This window comes from Octopus sinensis, linkage group LG5 (assembly GCF_006345805.1).
Source record: "Octopus sinensis linkage group LG5, ASM634580v1, whole genome shotgun sequence".
Lineage (NCBI taxonomy): Eukaryota > Metazoa > Mollusca > Cephalopoda > Octopoda > Octopodidae > Octopus > Octopus sinensis.
The window spans coordinates 99,437,001-99,458,394 of record NC_043001.1 but is presented as its reverse complement, the minus strand read 5'-3'; the positions used below and the strand labels follow the sequence as shown (position 1 = coordinate 99,458,394).

The following is a 21,394-nucleotide window of genomic DNA, read 5'->3' as shown; positions in this document are numbered from 1 at the left end:
CGTATTATTGTCTTCTAAAACGTGTTATAATGTTTTCAATATAATTAAAAATGAAATTTTATTTATAAATAATAATAATTTAATCATCTTTAGTATATATTTATTTATATAATTAAACTTTATCCTCGCAGTTGCTGTTGTCTCTGTGGCGCAATCGGTTAGCGCGTTCGGCTGTTAACCGAAAGGTTGGTGGTTCGAGCCCACCCAGGGACGCAGGTCTTTTTATTTTTTTTTTCACTTAGGCTCTTGCATAATCTTTACTGTTTGGTAGTTTTTCTATGATGTGTAGTCTGTTTTTTAACATCTATCTTTGTTATCCTGATGTATAAACACTAATGATTGCAGCTTGTGGAATACGGAAATCCAGGAATTTATGAGACAATAGTGAGCTCAAACTCTTAAGACCTTGGACCTCACAGTGAATTACAAAGGAGCAGGATAACTGATGATATGCAGTTCTCAACAAGACTAAGATTCTGGAAGCACAATATATTATATATACCTACAACAGAGCCCTCTTTCCCAATTTCCTCCCCAAGAAATCCCTCCCTAACTGAAATAATCTTCTGCTGTGAGTAAATGTAAGTAAAACTACATACTTTACCAGCTCTTTTCTGATACCACAAATCTTTCTCTCTACCCAGAACTATTTAACATAGTAGCCAATCTTTATTCTTAATACTATTTTCTCCAGCCATATTTTACATTGATCAACCTCCTGATCCACCAAATTAACTCTCTCCACTTATATACATCTCTACCTCTCCTCATCCACTATGCCTGCCCATGCTCTTAAAACCTACCCAACCACACCTCATCTATTTCTTTCTTCCATCTTCTCACATTCTTCCCTGTCTACTGGTTCTTATTTTTTTTAATTAATTAATTTTTTTCTTCTTTTCAGGCACTGAATAACATCTCCCCTCCCCATGCCTCCTCCCACAAACCTTTCCCAGTTTTTAAAGTTGGCACTGCCAATGTAGGTACATTGAAAGGTAGGTCTAGTGAAATTGTGGAGATGCTTGAACAGAGACATGTTGATGTATGCTGCATACAAGAGGTAAGGTGGAGAGGAACTTCAGCCAGGGTCCTCACAGGCAAGGCACATAAGTATAAAATCTTCTGGGAAGGTAACAGTGATGGAGTAGGGGGTGTAGGCGTACTTCTTGCAAAGAAATGGGTGGATAAGGTCATAGAGGTAGTCAGGGTATGCGATAGAGTGCTTAAGCTCAGGCTAGTCCTGCAGAATCGTATAGCTACAATTATCTCTGCCTATGCCCCCCCACAAGCGGGCCTAACAAATGATTAGAAGGACCACTTTTATGATGCCCTTCTACCGGCTACCTCAAAGATGAGTGACATTGACCTCATCTTTGTGGTTGGAGATTTTAATGGGCATGTCGGATGGCAATCTGGTATCTTCCATGGTGTTCATGCGGGCTATGGAATTGGTTCCCTGAAACGAAGAGGGAACTAGGCTACTGGAGTTCTGTGATGCATGTAACCTATTAATCTGCAACACTAACTTCAGGAAGCCAGGCAGCCACCTGATAACCTATCAATCAGGTGACTCTGCTTGCCAGATTAATTTCATCTTCACCAGACAGTGAAACATGGGCCATGACTACTGAAGGCTTGAAAGAAATGAAGCTAGTATGATCCACTGGATGTGTAATGTCAGTGTGCACACACAACGGAGTGTAAGTGCCTTGAGAGAAATGTTGGACATAAGAAGCATCAGATGTGGTGTGCAAGAGAAACGACTGCGCTAGTTTGGTCATGTAATGCATATAGATGAAGAGAGCTGTGTGAAGAAGTGTCACTCCCTAACAGTGGAAGGAACCCGTAGAAGAGGGAGACCCAGAAAGACATGGCATGAGGTGGTGAAGCATGACCTTCAAATATTGGGCCTCACAGAGGCAATGATAAAAGACTGAAACCTCTGGAGATATGCTGTGATTGAGAAGACCTAGTAAGTAAAGTGAGATCACAGCTGTAGCCTATACCAGTGTTACAAAACCAGTCCATTTAAAAAGTACCTTTGAATCATCGGGTGACACGCCATGCTTGAGGAGACCTATTGAGTCAAGTAAAATCTAAAATCAAAAATCAAATCAATCAAAAATGGAAATTGTAGTTGTGGTCAATGCCAGTGCCGCCTGATTGGCTCTCATGTTGGTGGCATGCAATAAGTACCATTCAAACGTGGGTCATTGCCAGTGCCACCTGACTGGTTCCTGTGCTGGTGGCATGTAAAAAGCACCCACTACACTCTTGGAGTGGTTGGCATTAGGAAGGGCAGCGAACTGTAGAGATATTGCCAGATCAAATTGGAGGCTGGAACGGTCTCCTGGCTTACCAGTCCCCAGTCAAACCGTCCAATATGGAAAATGGATATTAAACAATGATGATGATGACAGCAGTCTGGCAGAATTGTTTGCATGCCAGGCAAAATGCTTAATGACATTTCATCTGTCTTTACATTCCGAGTTCAAATTCTGCCAAGGTCGACTTTGCCTTTCATCCTTTCAGAGTCAATAAATTAAGTACCAGTGAAACACTAGGGTCGATGTTATTGCCTAGCTACCTCTCCCAAAATTTCAGGCCTTGTACCTATTGTAGAAAGGATTATTATTATTATTATTCAGTAGTAGTCTCGTCGTTCTCTTCATCATCATCATCGTCATCATTATTATTATTATTATTATTATTATTATTATTATTATTATTATATTATTATTATTATTATTATTATTATTATTATTAAGGCAGCAAGATAGCAGAATCGTTAGCATGGCGAGCAAAATGCTTGGCAGTATTTCATCCATCTTTATGATCTGAGTTCCAATTCTGCTGAGGTTGCCTTTCATCTTTTCAGGGTTGATGAAATAAGTACCTGTTACGCACTGAGTCAAAATAATCAACTAGTCTTTCCCCAAAATTTCAGGCCTTGTGCCTTTAGTAGAAAGGATTATTATTATTTTTTTTAAGGCAGTGAGCTGGCAGAATTGCTACCATGCAGGACAAATTACTTAGCAGCATTTCATCCATCTTTATGTTCTGAGTTCAAATTCCACTGAGGTTGACTATGCTTTTCACCCTTTCAGGGTCAATAAAATGGGTACCAGTCGAACACTGGGTTTGATGTAATTGACTCACTCCCTCCCCCTTGTGACAGGATTTGAAACCATTATTATTATTATTATTATGGTTATCCTCGTCATCATCATTATCATCACCATCATCATATAAAAGGCAGCGAGCTAGCAGAATTGTTAGTATGCCTGGTGAAATGCTTAGTGGCATTTTGTCAATCTTTATGTTCTGAGTTCAAATTCCACCAGAGTTGACTTTGCCTTTCAACCTATTGGGGTCAATATATTAAGTACCAGTGAAACACTAGAGTCGATGTAATCAACTGGTCCCCTCCCCCAAAGTTTCAGGCCTTGTGCCTTTAGTAGAAAGGATTATTATTATAAATAAGTTGGCAAGCTGGCAGAATCATTACCATGCTGGATAAATGCTTAGTGGCATTTCTTCTACTTTTATGTTCTAAGTTCGAATGTTGTCACGGTCAACTTTACCTTTCATCCTTTTGGGGTCAATAAAATAAGTACCAGTTGAGCACTAGGGTCAATGTTATCAACTTACTTCCTGCTCTGAAATTGCTGGCCTTGTAACAAATTTGAAATCATTATTATTACTCCTATCATTTTTGCCACAAGATGAGTTTTCCACCACATTTCTTAAAAATTGTGGTAGAGGCCTTGGTCTTGGGACCACTCATGTCTAGAAACTGAGGTTGCGGGTAAGCAAGGGCATGCTCCTCATAGAAAATTCAGCTACGAATGGGCACCAGCCAGCCCAAAGGTTGGGTGGACTGCACCTGCTTACCTGAAAAAGAAAGGTGCCAACCAAAAGAAAGGTTGCACAAACATGACTTGCCTTATGATGGCTGATGGCCTGAGAAGATTGGGGTGAGGTTGGAATGTGGGCAGTCTGTGTGGAAGGGGAACTAAGGTGTGTGGGGAATTGAGGAAGAAGAAGGTGGATGTGGCCGTGTGCAGGAGGTTAGATGGAGGGGCCAGGGTGCAAGATTTGCTGGGGTCAAGGGAAAAAGGTACAAGCTGTGGCGGTCGGGAAATAGCAGGGGGACTGGAGGTGTGGGAGTTTTGATGAAGGAAGAAATCTGTGATAAGGTGGTGGAGGTCAGGAGAAAGGGTGATGACAGTAGTGAGAGCATTTGAGGAAGAAGTGGTGAGGGTGATTTGTGGGTATGGTCTGCAAAGTGGAAGAGGGATTGCTGAGAAAGAGCAATTCTTTGATGAAATGGTGAATGAGTGAGACTTCCAAAAGTTGGATAAGAGGGAAGTTAAAAAGCATGTGAGAAAGGGAATGGCTGAGAGGAGAAAGGTGTGGAAACTAAAGGAAGAAGAAACAAGAGAAAGGTTTGAGGAGAGAGTTGGGGAATTGGTAAGCATTGATACACTGGATTTGTGGAAGTCTTTTAAAGAAGGGGTACTAAAGGCATGTGACAAAGTGTGTGGAAGGATGAAGAGTAGGAGTGATCAAGGAGATATGTGGTAGTAAAACAAGGAGGTGAGGGATGCAATAGTGATGAAGAAAGAGGCACACAAAGCTTTATGTAATAATAGGACTGAGCAAATGAAAGCCAGGTATAACGTGCAAAGAGGGTGGTTGCGAGATCTATGAGGAAGGAGGCTGAGGAGAGGTTGAGTGGGCTGGATGAGAACCCAGTTAGAGTGTTTAGGTTTATCAAATCAATGAAAAATGATGGAGATGTTGAGGGAAGAAGATGCAAGAGGGAAAGTGATGGAGGGTTGAATTTTAGCGAGAAGGACAGGGGAAGAGTTTGGGAGGAGCATATGGAGGGAATTATGAAGGAGGAGAATGAATGGGATCAGAGGGTGGAAGTTACTGTGGTGAAGGGTCTAGTGGGGAGGGTTAGTTGGGAAGAAATAGTGGAGGCAATGAAGGAAATGAAAACAGGAATGGCAGCTGGTCCATCAGAAGTAAGTGTGGAAATGATAACTCCAAGTGGAGACATAGGGATTGTTATGATGATGGAGCTCTGCCAGGGTATGCTGGATGGAAGAGGAATGCCAGATGATTGGGCACTAAGGGGAAGGAGGATGCAATGAGATGTGGGGTGTATAGAGGAGTGAAGTTATTGGAGCATGCAACGTAGATAGTGGAAAGGGTGTTGGAGAGAATTTGGAAAAGGGTGGATGTGGATGAGATGCAATTTCGTTTTATGCTGGGGGGGGGGGGGCAATAGATGCAGTGTTCATTGTAAGGAGATTGCAGAAGAAATACCAAGATAAGGGGGAGTTGTACACATGCTTTGTTGATCTGGAGAAAGCATTTGATATGGTTCCAAGGAAGGTGAGTGGGCATTGAGGAAGAGAGGTGTACTAGAAGTAATAGTGAGAGTAGTGATGAGTTTGTATGAGGGGGTAAAGACAAGAGAGAGAATTGGATCAGAGCTGTTGGAGGAGTTAGCAGTGAAAGTTGGTGTGCATCAGGGATCTGTGTTGTCACTGTTGTTGTTTGCAATAGTGGTTGATGTGGTAACAGAGAGTGCAAGAGAGGGACTGCTAATGGAGATATTGTATGCAGATGACCTTGTTCTGATGAGTGAGATGATGGAGAAGTTTTGGAAATGGAAGGAGGCATTTGAAAGCTAAGGTTTGAAGGTAAACCTCGGGAAGACAAAGGTGATGGTGAGTGGGGTGGAAGGAGAAATGTTAGTAAGGTGGATTCACATGGTGTATGTGGGAGGAGGGTAATGGCAAATGCGATGTTGTGTACATGATGTGAGAAATGGATTCATGGTAGATGTATGAAAATGAAGAAGGTGACCCCAAGACTGGCAAAAAAGTTTGTTTGTGGAAGATGTGAGAAAGGAGTTGAAGGACTGGTGAAGTCAATGGAAACACTATATGATGAGCCAGAGATGGTGAGAGGGTTTTATTATTTGGGAGATAGGGTGGATGTGAAGCAGCTGTGACAGCAAGAGCGAGACTTGGCTGGATGAAGTTCAAGGAATATGGAGCATTGTTATATGGGAAAAGGTTCTCATTGAAGATAAAAGGAAAGGTCTATAGGAGTTGTGTGAGAGCTGTAATGCTGTACAGGAGTGAGACATGGTATTTGAGGGAGAGAGAGATGAAAATTTTGAGAAGGACTGAGGGAGCAATGGTGAGAGAGATGTATGGCGTGAGGCTGTTTGATAAAAGGACTGAGGACTTGATGGGGATGCTGGAGTTGGAGGAATCAGTGGAACAAATGGAGTGCAGTGGTATGTGTATGTGTTGAGGAGATTGGGAGGGTTGGCTTGAGAAGGGAGGACACCTAAAACCGGGCAAGATGGCGAGATGGTATGTGGGTGGTTGCTATGGCATTGAGGTAGATTCTCTTAACAGCTCCACCCTCTCTTCTATAATGTTAGTGGTTGCATAGTTCCTTGGCAGTAAGAAACCTGTTCTATTCTAACACCTTCTTCCATATGTTAACCTGTCATCCCTTGCATAAAGCCATCTCTCTAAATAATGTAACCCCACTAGTGCTGGTGCCATGAAGAAAGTACCCAGTACACACTGTTAAGTGGTTGATGCTTGGAATGGTATCTAGCTGTAGAAACCATTGGAACAAGGTGCAGTTTTCAGAACTGGGATCCAGTCAAACCATCCATCCTATGCCAGCACAGAACACAGACACTAGATGATGATGATGCTGAAAATGATGAAATCTGTCTCTCACTGTATACATACATGTGGTCTGATCAATAAGTATCCGGACTGTTGTCAAAGCTGAAGTACACAGAGTAAAGCTGCTTGGCAAAGATTGATCTTGAACTCTACTCTGCTGTGCATGTGCACTAAGTTCTAGCTCACTTCCACTGCTTGGAAGGAAGGTGTGTAGTGTGTGATCGTTGCATTGACTACGACAGAGAAAGTTGAGCAGAGAATCTACATCAAAATTTGCCAAAAGATTGGTGATAGCTGCTCTGAGGCCTATGCAAAGTTTTTATCATTCTCGATATTATCAAGGCGATTTTGTGCAACTGAAACTTGAGTGCCCTTTTGGTCAGCTGAAAAAATTTTGGCACAAACCTGGCAGACATGAGTCTCATACCCATATCTTGTGATAATGGACTGAATTGAACCATAACTAATCTGCACATTCTCTGATAACTCATGGATGGTGATTCGACTATTTCCCCTCCCAACTGCATGAACATCTGTGATCTTTTTCTCAGTTCTGTTGGTTGCAGGTCTCCCAGAACGTTCGTCAATATTGACATTTTTTCGGCCATCTTGGAAACGTCTGAACCACTTGTACACAACTCAGATACTCTCTGCAACTTTGCATAGGCCTCTGAGCAGGTATCACCATGGCAACTTTCTGTCATGGTCAATGCGATAATTACACGCTACACACCTTCCTTCTAAGCACTGCTGTAAACAGATCAGAGTAGCTGTGAAGACAATGGAGTATCTATGTAACAAGGAATACTCTGCATGAAGAACAATAAGCCATTGGTAACATACTACAGTGAGCAAAAAAAAAACTTATAGCGATGGTGAGACAACCCATTAGTTTTGATTAAATCTGATTCAAAACAATCTTGAATTTAAAAAATACTCTTGATGATGGAGCAATCATACTTCAGTGTTATTAGACCTAGTTAGTAAAATATGGTCTTTACAAGTATTGCCAAGGACACGAGAGGGCCATAGACAATCTTCCTTCAGATAGTACCATAAAAAAATAATTCAAAATTGCCTAGAGCTATGCAACTCTGCTGGAAACAACCCTCAGCTAGGAGCATTTTAGAAAGCTGTCATCTTCTGTTTTGCAACAATCCTTCCCAATGTCCTGAAGAGTTGAGGAGGCTTATAACTAAATCTAGAAGATATGCATTCACTATCATGATCAATGTGCAACTTTGATAATAAATAGACTGAACAATCCCAGCACAGACTGTTTCTTATTTAGTTTAACACCCTTTTACAGCAGAAAGCAGTTTTATATACCAATCTGTCTTTTGTTGAAGAATGTCATGTATAAAATTATCTTTGGTTGAGATATGAAGTTTATTGAAGCAATGCAGTAAACACTAATTTTATTTTTGGTAGATATTTAATATTACTGGAATAACCATGAAATTTAATTTTGCAGAGAAAAGGATTAACAATAATTCTTTCTCATTTTAGCACAAGGCCAGCAATTTTGAGAGAAGGAGAAAAGCCAATTACATCAACCTAGTATTTGACTGGTACTTTACTTTATCAACCCTGAAAGGATGAAAGACAAAGTTGCCCTTGGTGGCATTTAAATGAAGTAAAGAGTCAGAAGAAATGCTGCTATACCTTTTATGTGATATGTTAATGCTTCTGCTGGGTCATCATCTTATATCATTTAACAATAATGATGGACAAGACAATAACATCAAGATTTTCTTTCTAAAATTTATTAAATAGTAGAACTGTACATGAATATCATAGGAATGAATGAATGAATATTCTGAAGAAATTGTAATTAATCTCCAGGTTGATTGGGAGAAGAAAAAAAAAATTCAAGTGAGAATCCAGTTCAGTCCATTTCTCTGGAACACTGGTATCTCAAATTAATAATTTCTCGATATTTTGCTGAATGGCCTGGATCTGTGATTTAAGCTGTGAACCTTCATTAACTGTCACTGAACAAGCGATTACAGATCTTGATACACCACAAGCACGTCCAAGAGCTGCAATCATAAAGAAAAAGGGGTAAGTATCTAAGTAAAAGATGGTCGACAAAGTAAAGAAATTATAGGTATTAGAATACCTATAATGATAAAAGTATGCATGATCACAACGTAAGATGTATTACAGTGGCTGAGCTGTTAAAGTGATAAGCTATTGACTGAAAAAAAAAAATGAATTTAGGCCTACTATTGTGAGTGATGTACCAAACTCCTAAGGATATAAACACTTTGTTAAAAGAGAAAATGTGCTCCAACTGCAAGTTGAGCACCCACTTGTATTATATCATTTGTTTAAGACATTTGACTGTGGCCATGCTGGAGCACCACCTTTAGTTGAACAAATCGACCCCAGGACTTATTCTTTGTAAACCTAGTACTTATTCTATCAGCCTCTTTTGCCAAACTGCTAGGTTATGGGAACGCAAACACACCAACATTGGTTGTCAAATGATGATGGTTGGACAAATACAGACACACAAACATATACAGGGGTTGGACAAAATAAGGGAAAGATCTAGCATTATCATTTTGAAATATCTATAAAACTGTCAAAAGCTTGTTTATTTTTATGTTTTTTGATTAATTATTAGTGTCAATATGCTTTGCTAAAATTGCTGTCTCTTTTCAGATATCATCAGAAAAATGTAATTGAAATTCATTAAAATGACAGATCTATCGGACATTCAAAGAGGTTAAATTGCTGGTGCTTGTATGGCAGGCGCTAGTGTAACGAAAACAAACCAAAATGTTTGGTGTCTCAAGAAGTACTGTCTCAAAAGTAATGACAGCCTTTGAGAAAGAGGGAAAACTTCATCAAAACAAGACTCCAGAAGAAAATCAAAACTGTCAGACTCTTATGCAAATTGTTTGGATTTCTTGGGAGGGCTGCAATAAGAAAACCATTACTTTCAAAAACATACGTTGCAAAGTGTTTACAGTAAAGTAAAAACCTACAGAATTGGTCCCTAGAGCAGTGGAAGAATGTTATTTTCTCAGACGAGTCATCCTTTACCTTATTTCAGACCACCGACCGAGTATATGTGTGGAGACAGCCAAAAGAAGCATTTGACCAAGGCTGCTTTCTTCCAAGTGTTAAACATGGAGGAGGAGCTGTGATGATCAAGAAGGGGGTAGGGGGCTATATCTTGGAAATCCGCTGGCCCAATGGTTTTCCTTCATGGCAGAATTAATAGTCAAGACTATTTAAGCATTTTATCTGATCAAATACATCCTATGGTTGCGGAACTGTTTCCGGAGTGAAACGCAATCTTTCAGGATGATAATGCACCAATTCACACAACTAAAGATGCTACTGAATGGCACAAAGAACATTCTAGTGAAGTTGAACATATTATCTAGCCACCATAGTCCCCAGATCTCAATATTATTGAATATTTATGGTGCATTTCAGAAAAACAAATAAGGAGTCGATATCCTCCACCATCATCACTACAAGAACCGGAGACTTGTTTTACCTGAAGAATGGACAAAAATTCCTTTGGAAACAATTCAAACTTTGTATGAGTGCAACCCTTGTACAATTCAAGGTGTAATTACTGCCAAAGGTGGTCCTACCTCATATTAAAATAAAATTTGTTTGAAATTTTAAGGTGCTTCCATTATTTTGTCCAACCCCTGTATGTATGTATGTATGTATGTATGTATGTGTGTGTGTGTGTATATATATATATATATATATATATATATATATACATACGACAGACTTCTTTCAGTTTCTGTCTATTAAATCCACTCACAAGGCTTTGGTTAGCCCAAGGCTATAGAAGACACTTGCCCAAGGTGCCATGCATTAGGACTGAACCTGGAACCATCTGGTTGGTATGCAAGTTACTTACCACACAGCTACTCCTGCACCTATGTACATTAATTTTGTAAATCAAATCTTTTTTGTTCTTCTGCATTAACACTGCAATATACAACTACTCTTCACTCCACAAAATCATTTCAAGACCATTCACCACCACCATTTTAAGCCCACTTTCTACAGTGAAATGGGTTGAATGTGCTGTCACAGTCTAAGTTAGTTCTAATATGGAGTTACTGCCCTTGTAGATGATTGGAAGACTACATCTCATCTGTGTGTTCTCTTTTGGGCTTGGTTAATATCTTTCCTAACACCAACCACTTACCGGGCACATTCAATTGTGATACCAATACTAGAAAGATTGCCATGTTCTTGATCAGACTAAAGAGTCCTCTTAACCATAAACTGTCTTTAATGCATTTCATTGTAGCATCAGCACTAGTGAGGTTGCTTGGTACCTCACAGTATAAAAGAATTCTTACTACTCTATTGTTGTACCCATTCATTCAAGGCAATATAACCCAGCAGGGTATGACAAAACAAAGTGACTGAATTAAGTCTGGCAGAGGAAAGAGTAATACAAGAGTGTGTTGACTTTTTAAAATAATTTGCAGTGCAAATGTTGATAGGTTAAAGGTAGTAGTGATATCAAGCAACACATGAATCTTTCTCATATTTAGAAGCCAAATGACATCAAGTGATTGGAACCAATAATAAAAATAATGAAAGGTATTGTCCTTACCTTGTTTAGACCGTACAAATACATAAGGAACATTCTGGAAGGAAAGGAAAAAAAACGAACTTATTAATTAAATCAACATTTAGTAAGATAACAAAAAAAAAAATGGGTGTTGTGAGAAGCAAGCATGGCTGTGTAGTCAAAAAGTCTAGAGTTTTGGGTTTGATCCCAGTGTGACACCTTGGGCATGTATTTTCTTGTTACAGCCTTGGGTTAGCCAGTGCTTGGTGAGTGGTGCAAGCATACATGCATATATGTATACATACACACAGGCACAAGCGAGGTTTTGTGGTAAGTTTACTTCCCAACCACATGGTTCAGAATTCAGTCTCACTGCATGGTATTTTGAGCAAGAGCCTTCTCTAGTCCTGGGTTAACCAAAGCCTTGTCATTGGATTATTGGATTTGGTAGATAGTAAATGAAAGAAGTCTGTGTATGTTACTATCTCCTTACCTTGATATTACATGATAATAGTAACCAAGTAGCACTGTCATGCATGTGGTGTCCTTCATTTCCAATATGTGAAAAGATGTCTGGTCAAAGGGAAATATTACCTCACATGGAAAAAGGCAACGGTTGGTGACAGTAAGAGCATCTGCCCCAACAAATTCTGCTCAATCCATGCGAACATAGATAAGTTGATGTTAAAACAATGAAAAAATCATATATTCACATAACGTGTGTTTCTATGTCTCGATGTGGCTTCATACTGACACCATTGGGCAACAATGGCATTTCCACAGATGAGCAGTTCAATATGTAAAGACCAGTATAAGTTCTTTACTAGAAAACAAGGGTTGGTACCAGGAAGTTCATCTGATCCAAGACTTAAGAAATCCTGGTCAACCCATACTAGCACAGAAAAAGTTAATATAAAATTTGAGGCAGGAGCAGTTACTGTTGTATCACCACATATCAATATGTGAGAAATGAAATAGTGCCAGAAGCCTAAACCAGTTTTCTTTGCACCTCCAAGACCACTGTTAGTTAGTTAGCACAGGGTTTGTCGTGTCCAGTGTATTAATCATTGCTCATAACCAATATTTCAGTTTGTGCAGAATGTTTTCTTAATTCTCCAAGCATTGACAAAGCAACAGAGATTTTAATATCTGCAAGCCATGAAAGATGTGACCTGCATCACCACAATTTTAGTGGTTTGTGTGTTATATTGTCACTTGCTTAACCCTTTCATTACTGTATTTATTTTGAGATGCTCTGTGTTTCTTTCAATTACTTTAAATATAACAAAGAATTTAGTAAAATAACTTAGTTATCATTCAGCTAGTGTTAGGAACATAAATTGTGACTAAGGTTTGGTAGATTTTTAATTCAAAACTTATGAAAACAAGGCATTTGTACTCAGAGCCAGAGCCAGTTTCAGCTGGGCTGGTAGCAAACAGGTTAAGACCAGTAGAAAGAAGTTTCAATTTTTCATTGTAGAATTTTTTTCTATGTAGTTACTGTTCACACTCAACCACCCTAAACAAAAAGTGTTTGACTAGTTACAAGCAAGAATATTCACCAACTTCCAGCCAAATATATGGTTTTCATCAATATGTTAAGAATATTGATAGATACAGCAGAACTGTTCAGTTCTTCCAAGCTTGATAAGCAGTTAACAATGAGATCATATTCGGTGTACAGTTTAACTCAACAAAAAGTATATAATAAACTGCTTTACTAGTTTTCCTTTATTGCTTTTCATATATTTTCCCATGTTTGAATGGAAAAATATTAAGAGCATCTGCTTTTATTATGGCTAAGCATTTAAATAAAAAGAGTTGAACCTATTTTTATTCAGACAGATAAAACTAGATAGAGTAAGCAAAGTTAGTTTGATTGTTAAGTGTATAATTTAATAGCTGTAGAGTCAACTTATTGATTACAAAGCCAGTAATCTAATACCTTAACCCTTTTGCATTTCATTTATATATGATCAATAAAAGCTGACTGTGCAGCAAAATGACATGCATTAGCATGTCAACAAGAAACATTGCAGTATTTATTTTGGTTCTCTGTAGACCAAGTTTAAATCCTGGAGAAGCAAATTTTGTTTTTTTCTCCCTTCAGGGGTTGACAAATGACATACCAGTAAAATACTAGAATCAATTTCTTTTACTCTCTCTGAACTGGCTGTGAGGGAACCAAGAAAGGAGTGTCTACTTTATAGCTTCACAAATCCCTTTAACACCACTGCGTGGAGACAACCAGCAAGATGTTACTTAGAGTGATACAGCTCTGGAAATTTGAAAACATTTTTATTTTTGATCTTGAAATAATTTTAATTCGTTCTGTATCTTAAAGCAGAGCAGATATAAATTTTTTCTTTCCTAATTAGACTGAAACAAGAAAAGTTAGGTGCTACATTCTAGAACATTGCTTGATTTAAGTTTTAAATCAGCTTCAGGTACCTTACCAAACAGAAATGGTATATCACATTTCAATTTAGTGTTAAAAGACAAACACAACTTCAAAAACAAGTACATTCAACTAACTTAGGTAACTGTTCAAATTCCCATACTGAATGCAAGGCAATGAGAAAAAAACATGTATTATATACAAGAGATCAATTTATATGGCCACTCTTTTCCAAAAAAGAGCTTTGTGATAGGTATAAAAACTGACACTGACCTTGTCTTCACAGAGTAAAGGAAGATGAAGTAATATTTCCAAAGGTTCTGCATCTGCTGCAAGTACTATAAACTCTGATATTCCTCTGTTAAGAGTTTTTGTAACTGTAAAAAATAATTTAAAACATTAAAACAATTTATTATGGTATAAAGCATTTCATTCAATGATTTTAGCAATACGCTTCTTTCTTACCACAGTACTCAGTTTTCAGAACCTCTTCCTTGTGTCTTTACTCTAGCAACTGGTTTCCAGCCTGATTCACTTTCCACTTACAAAAGCTTGTTGAAAGGCAACAAAATGTTTTCACACCCTCTATTTTCATGTCATTTCCAAGATTCAGTTCAGTATTCCCTCCATACACAGCTTACACCTAACTGTAGCAGTTGCACTAGTTAATAATCCTCTCACATCATTAAATCAAGCCACTCAGCACATATTGTACTCTAACACTGCCACCTTCCTGTTCCTGCTCACTTGCCACCACTTCCATCTTTCCAATATTCGCCTATTCAATCTCATATTTTTACCTCTATATATTTCTTCTACTTCAGTCATGGGATGGGCAAACCCCATCCCATGGGACTTTCTGAATGGCATGTCTAACGAAAAACTACCTTGTATTGTTTTAGCAGTGCAGCCCACTTCTTCTCAAAAAAAAAAAAAAGGGTGCCCGTGCCTGTTCTACTTATTCATCACCTCTTTTAATCCACATACTCACTGTTATGAATGTTAGATTGTGCACATAGAATAATTCCCACATAACTTCCCTTCCCCCAATTGCATACCCTCAAATACAAATAGTCGGTAGGCCTGATAAAATCAATCTTCCATTCAAATACAATACTGGTCCCATCTTTCATCTTTATGACTGCATACTCACTTATGCATTCTTGTTGCTATTAAATAATTTTTCAACTCCAAATTCTCTTAAAGCCCATGTAGTCAATTCCTGTGGAATATGGATAAATATAGTGATTACAGAAGTTAACCAAGTAGTCAGATCAAAACAGATAATCAATACGCCAATTTTAAGGGTAAAGTGACGATAGCTCTGGCTTTGATTTCTGCAATACTTGAATTACTTCATTTATCATAGCTCTATGATTTACCTGTTGCCAGGTAAGCCAATCACTTGACTTTTAATGATTGGGATCATATAATATATTGAATTCTAGAGAAAATCAATGGGATACAAATTCTCTACAGGTCACATTTACAGGAGGAAAAGCTGAATTGAGAATTGCAAGCTAATGGCACACAAATTTTTTTTTAATGATACTGCTATTTACAGAGGCAAGTTATCACAGAACTTACACAGAGCTTGATGTACTGGTATATCATTGTCTTTACTGCCTAGGCCCTGTAATCTTTTAACTAAATAGCTAGTATGTGTATGCAAGATCTCTTTACATTGGTTGCTTGCAAAATTCCTGGACTGAAAATTTGTCCCAAGTTTAGCTTGATGCCAGGCATTATAAATACTCAAATGATTGTCTTTTCTAAACCTTAAAAAAATTATTTCAAATGCAAAACACATCCTATGCAAATTATGCAAAGTCTGATTTTGAAATTGAAGCTTCATATTTGCACTTTAAAGAATTCCAAAAGAGCCCAGACATCAACTAAGTTATGCATGAATACCATTTCATATTCTGTCTAAAGTTATATCAAATTCTTTTTTTGTAATATATCTATTTTCTTACTTTGCCTATGCAGACAAATTTTGAGGACTATTTCACATATAGTCATGTTATTTAACTTCTATTTCTAATTTCATGTGTTATATTTCTTAATTAAAGCACAATTTTTTTAGCAAATGAAAAAGCCTCAACCACCATTTTGACCTGCTAAAAATAAGTAAAACACTCTTCAAATGCTTACCATTTAAAGATGAAAAAGAAGGACACATCAATTAACGTAATCTTAAATTATAACAGGAAAAAGAAAAAACCTAGAATGGTCATAACTGGAAAGTCTTTGATCACAAGTCTGCTTGAAGAGGACTGACTTAGCCTTAAATTAACATTAAAAATTAGTGTGACGTATTTTCTTACTTTATTCATTGCAATAATCCCTTAATATAGACTAGAAATATATTGTTGTAATATGTTTCAATTATAAACGTTGACATGTCAATCACATACTTCCAATTAAAAACTCACCTTCATTTGCTCCTTTCCTTAACTGCTTGTAATTTGAGGCCTGTTGTACAAGATTCAAAATGCTATGAGTTAACTGTGGATCCGATAATGGATAGGCTTTAGGATTTACTTCTTCAGTCTAAAAATGAAAAATAACAAGTGAGAAAAATTATAATTTCATTACTTAATTTGTATATTAATTAAAATTTCAAAAGTCCTGTCATATAAAAACTCAATATACAGAAACTGATTCCCCTCTTCCTCCACTTTTAATACCCACCCATAGGCTGTGTAATAAGATGTTTGCTTCTCAATCATATGGTTTTGGGTTTAGCCCCGCTGTATAGCACCTAGAAAAAATGTCTTCTATAGCCACAGACTGACTGAAGCCTTGTGTGTGTGTGAGAGTGTAGAAGTGTGTCACTGTCTCCTTGCCTTCACTTCACCTGATAGTTGTAAACAAATGTCAATGTCATGAAAGCAGAGTCCTTCATTTCCAATCTTCCACAAAAAAATGTCTGGTCACAGGGAGTTACCTTGGTTGGAAATAGGTGAGAGCTGGTGACAAGAAGAGTATCTGGTTGTGTGTTGAGGCGGAAGGAAATTGGGTGAAGGGCACAGTTGCGCATATATATCTATACACACAGTACAGTCAGAACTTGGTTTTGTGTGGGTCTTTTTGAGAACTGCATATTGCCAGTCATCTCTTCCATGAGGCTTAACCATTTGACAATATTCTACTTGTTTTACGCTCAAATTGACCAAATCCAATATTTCTACTTACCCCAGGCTAAGAATAAAACAACACATCATTGAAATCTTGAAACTATGAGATAATGCATGATTAATTCAAAACAATGTGAATAAATAAGCATTATGCTTGTTAAAGTAATCATCATCATCATCATCATCGTTTAGCGTCCGTTTTCCATGCTAGCATGGGTTGGACGGTTCTACTGGGGTCTGTGAAGCCAGAAGGCTTCATCAGGCCCAGTCAAATCTGGCAGTGTTTCTACGGCTGGATGCCCTTCCTAACGCCAACCACTCCGTGAGTGTAGTGGGTGCTTTTTACGTGCCACCCGCACTGGTGCCAGACAGAGCTGGCAAACGGCCACGAATGGATGGTGCTTTTTATGTGCCACCGGCACGAGGGCCAGGCGAGGCTGGCAACGGACACGAAACAGGGCGGTGCTGGCAACGGTCGCGAAACGGAAAGTTCTCTTACATGCCACCGGCACTGGTAACACATCTGCAATTTCCATTGATCGATTTCCATTGATCGATTTCGATTCTGCTGAATGCTAATGGGTTAAGGTCCTGAGATCAGTCTTCACCATTCTATCACATCTTCCTGGATCTCTCTCTTCAACAAGTTCCACCAGCATCAAGTGATAGGCACTTCTTTATATCACTGTCCTCATCCACATGTCCATACCAATTCAGTCTTCTTTTTTGCACACTACATCAGTCCCTTCTAAATACTCAGTTTTTCTCTCACTAAGTCTTTCACGCACACATACACTGCACATCCAACGGAATATGCTTGCTTCATTTCTTTCCAGTCATCTCAGGTCTGGACAACAACACAAAGAACTGAACAGATTGCAACACTGTTCCCTTTAATATGATTCTGATTGCTATTGGTAACGAGAAGATAATCTGGATCTTTTCGCTTTGACTGGCAGATTTTAAAATAATTTCTTTGTAACTAAACACTTTTAAACTTCGTATACTGGTAGTGGGCTACATAAACATCTTTTTCTCTTGGCTTTCTTGAGAAAATTCTGCAGTTTGTAAGCTATTTGTTGTTTAATTTCTTGCCTTTTGGCAATTTCAACCAATCAATGACGTCTATTGACGTGAATACAATATCTGCCGTATTTTGTCAACATTTTCTGGTGGTGTCATATGAATTTGTCACTGTTATTTATGAGAAAAAAAGATACCCTGTGGCCATAAACTGAGGGGTCATTCGTAAACAGAGCTGGATAAAACCGTTCCCTCTTTAGTGTCCACCCATAATTATGACCCTAGTATCGATCTATTGCATTTCAATCTGTGTTAGGGTTAGGGATGGAGGGAAGGACATCTTTTTTTTTCTTCAGAAATGTAAATAAACCCAATCTGTTTCTTAAACGAATATATATGTAATGTGTGTATCTGTGCAACAGAGAGGGAAATTAAAACTGCATATGTTGTGAACTTAGAATATGTGTTTATTAATAAAAGTTTAATAACGATAATCTTTTATTCATACGAACGTAACTGATATGAAATGTCATAAATAACAGTGACAAATTCATATGACACCAGCAGAAAATGTTGACAAAATACGGCAGATATTCACCTCAATAGACGTCATTGATTGGTTGAAATTGCCGAAATGCAAGAAATTAAACAACAAATAGCTTACAAACTACAGAATTTTCTCAAGAAAGCCAAGAGAAAAAGATGTTTTATGTAACACACTACCAGTATACGAAGTTTAAAAGTGTTTAATTACAAAGAAATTATTATTAAAATCTGCCGGTCAAAGTGAAAAGATCCGATAATCTGTATCCAGAAGACACTAGAGAATCCGCTTCAATTATAAACTTTTGAAAGCCTTGCAGCAAACTTGACAACCAACAGCCTTTTACAGAAATGGGTTGAAATGCTCTACTCCTTACCTAGGAGGCATTACATGACGGTCCAGATGGAGGATATGTAAATGGAACCCTTCCCTCCTTGAATTTCTTTTGTTATGGAATCCCACGTTTTAGGCTATGGAGATTCCGATTCTGAAATTTTTTTTTTCAAAAATCGCAACTTCAAAATTTCAATCCCCCCTCCACATTTTTCACTTTTCCCGGAAATTTTTTTTGGCGAAAACAAAGGAATAATGGTGTTTTTGAAAACCAACGGCATTATTGCCACCAGTAAAACGTGTTTGCACACACGATATGACTTTTGGAGACGTCGGCCAGATCGGTGGATGGATTTGTGTGACGGTACGGAAACTGTAAGAAAAATATATCTATAAGGATAAAAAGACTTATGGAAAAGTCAAAGTTGTCCTTACAGAAAATAGTTCACACTGTCTTCCATTTCGTGTTTAAGGCACCTATATCTATTGCGGAGTAGATAACAAAACCGCGATCCAGTGGTAGGAGTTTTGTCGAGAAGTATGTTCGGGGAAGATGCTTCGAGACAAACTCCGCTCGGTCATGAGGTAGAAATAGATGAGAGCTTGCTCTTTCAAAGGAAGAGCCACGTAGGGAGAACAGGCCATCAAACGTGGGTTGTCGTCGGATGCTATGACACCACTGTGAAAAAAGGATTTCTACAGCGTGTACCCGACAGAAGCGCAGCAACACTAGAAGCTGTTATAATTGAAAATGTGTTACCCGGTACTATAATACATACAGACAAATGGGCCAGCATACAACAGCTGGGTTGCATTCACAGAACAGTTAACCCTTCAAAGAATTTCGTCGACCCTGAAATTGGCGCTTGCACGAACCACATGGGGGCCTATTGGTCTCGTATCAAAAGACGGCTAAAGTATGTAACTGGATCATCGGGCGACATGAAATGGTCCCGCATCGATGAATCAATGTAACGAGAAATGTATGAAATACTCATAGAGCCAACTTAACCGAAATCAAGCAGAAAGTTTTCCCTTGAAGATCAACCCATATTCTTTCAGGGAATATGTCAGGGACCATTATCATCCAATGTCTTTTAGGTTTTGAAAATTGTAATATGCGATTTGAGAGAAATTTGACAGTCATTTCTAGCAGATCAAGCGCCAACAATGGGACCTTTATTTATTTATTTTAATATGAAAAGGAAAACAAAGGTTTCAGAAGTTTCCTTTTGAAATATTACAACACGAGGTAATTAGCAGTTACTTCAAATTAATGCTTGCAATTGTTATTTTAACATAAAGAATAAAATTTCACTGCGATTTTCGTTTCACACTGAGCAAACAGAAGAATCAAATGATTTCCAGCTATTATTTACGATTAAATATTTTATCAAAAATATTCCAATTAATATGTTACTGAAATTAAGACTGTGGATTTGCTCGAATAAGCCTGACTTGGGTTTGAACAATCTACACCGCAGTAACTTCACTAGATCTTAAGAAATTAACAATAAAGCCCAATATGACAAGAGAAAATACAATCTGATTGAACAATACAAATAATTTTATTTGAAATCTACTTATATATATAATGTGTGAAATACACATACTTCTTAAACTGAAATATGGAGAGAAATGCAAAATTATTGAAAAGAAGCCATTTTACGAAGTCGAAAGTGATGGGAAATTCGTGAAAAGGGAGCGTAACTGAAGTAACACGTGGGTATCATGGTGGTTTATGAATGAGTTTTGAAAAGCAGTCATGTGCGTGTGCATATATATATATATATATATATAAACTGGATTGTCCTAGTTAGAAATTTCAATTTCCAAAAAAACTTATGATACCCGGTTTATTATATATGTGTAAACTTTTAAAAAAAACTATCATGTATTGTCTTCATTTATTAGATCTGGCATCACTAATCTACGCAACGTTTTTAATGCTTGGAATTTACAATTTATTTATGGCCTTCATCTACTAGATTCGAGATTAGTATATTACGTAATACTTTCCTAATAAATTTTTGAATGTCAGGATTTTAGACACCTTAAACGAAAAGTCCTAAAATTATTTCATAATTACCGAAAAAGAAATACTGTTTACATACAACAGTAATGGCATGACATATATTCAAATTGTGCGGTGAGTGGAGTTAAATATGATATACTATCACTATTTATAATGCCAACGTTTTTAGAGTGTTTGTCACGGGTACTTGTCTTGTCAACCAAGGCAGTGGGGGCTGAACTTGCTTTGCTTTTATTTATTACTGAGGTACAAGGTAATAAATACAGCATTTAAGCGGCCCGTTGTGACCATGCTGGTTATAAAATTTAATTTTATACTTATACTTGGAGATACTACAACAAATAAGGCGTGTGCGGTTTTTAATACATAAATTAATAAAATTATTGAAATGAAAAATACATAATGATTCTTACCATGATTGTTCCTCCCGAGAAACAACAGAATTCTATAAAGTACTGTACAAAACTTTCTTCCAATAAGTTCGGATAATTTCACGTTTTGACTTCCGTTTATAAACGTTGCCTTAAAAACTAAACACGTTGTGCCACCTATGATTTTCAAGGGAGATAAGCTTCTGGGTGACAGAGTTAAAGATACAGAAGTCCGGGAAACGTTTATTTATT

General features: G+C 37.7%; 2 protein-coding genes and 1 non-coding gene across 4 annotated transcripts in view; 2 read left to right on the top strand and 1 right to left on the bottom strand.

The window, feature by feature from the left end:
- The first annotated feature begins 139 nt into the window (after window positions 1–139).
- On the top strand, window positions 140–213 carry Trnan-guu. The gene has a single exon. It is a non-coding gene; the product is annotated as a tRNA-Asn (tRNA).
- Window positions 214–8,475: 8,262 nt separating this feature from the next.
- Window positions 8,476–21,343, bottom strand: LOC115211870 (NHP2-like protein 1). The gene is made up of 5 exons (XM_029780606.2): window positions 21,185–21,343; window positions 16,132–16,249; window positions 13,970–14,073; window positions 11,341–11,374; window positions 8,476–8,773 (listed from the first exon to the last, which is right to left on the bottom strand). Exons 1-5 carry the CDS (start codon window positions 21,185–21,187, stop codon window positions 8,649–8,651), a joined length of 384 nt encoding a protein of 127 aa, XP_029636466.1. The 5' UTR covers window positions 21,188–21,343; the 3' UTR covers window positions 8,476–8,648.
- The window catches only part of LOC115212226 (meiotic recombination protein DMC1/LIM15 homolog), a 38,558-nt gene continuing 36,269 nt past the window's right edge, over window positions 19,106–21,394 (top strand). Inside the window, exon 1 of one of the 2 annotated variants that reach the window (XM_036502972.1) lies at window positions 19,106–19,988. The gene's annotated coding sequence lies outside the window, so the exon portion shown is untranslated. Of the gene's footprint in view, window positions 20,459–21,394 lie in introns of both variants that reach the window. The other variant, XM_036502971.1, reaches the window with a different exon arrangement.

Bases quoted from the DNA above. Each gene is read 5' to 3' on its own strand.
- LOC115211870 (XM_029780606.2), bottom strand. The intron at 11,375-13,969 runs GTCAGTGTCAGT...CTTTCCTTCCAG, and splicing joins CTTTACTCTGTGAAGACAAG to AATGTTCCTTATGTATTTGT. The intron at 8,774-11,340 runs GTAAGGACAATA...TTATGATTGCAG, and splicing joins ATTTGTACGGTCTAAACAAG to CTCTTGGACGTGCTTGTGGT.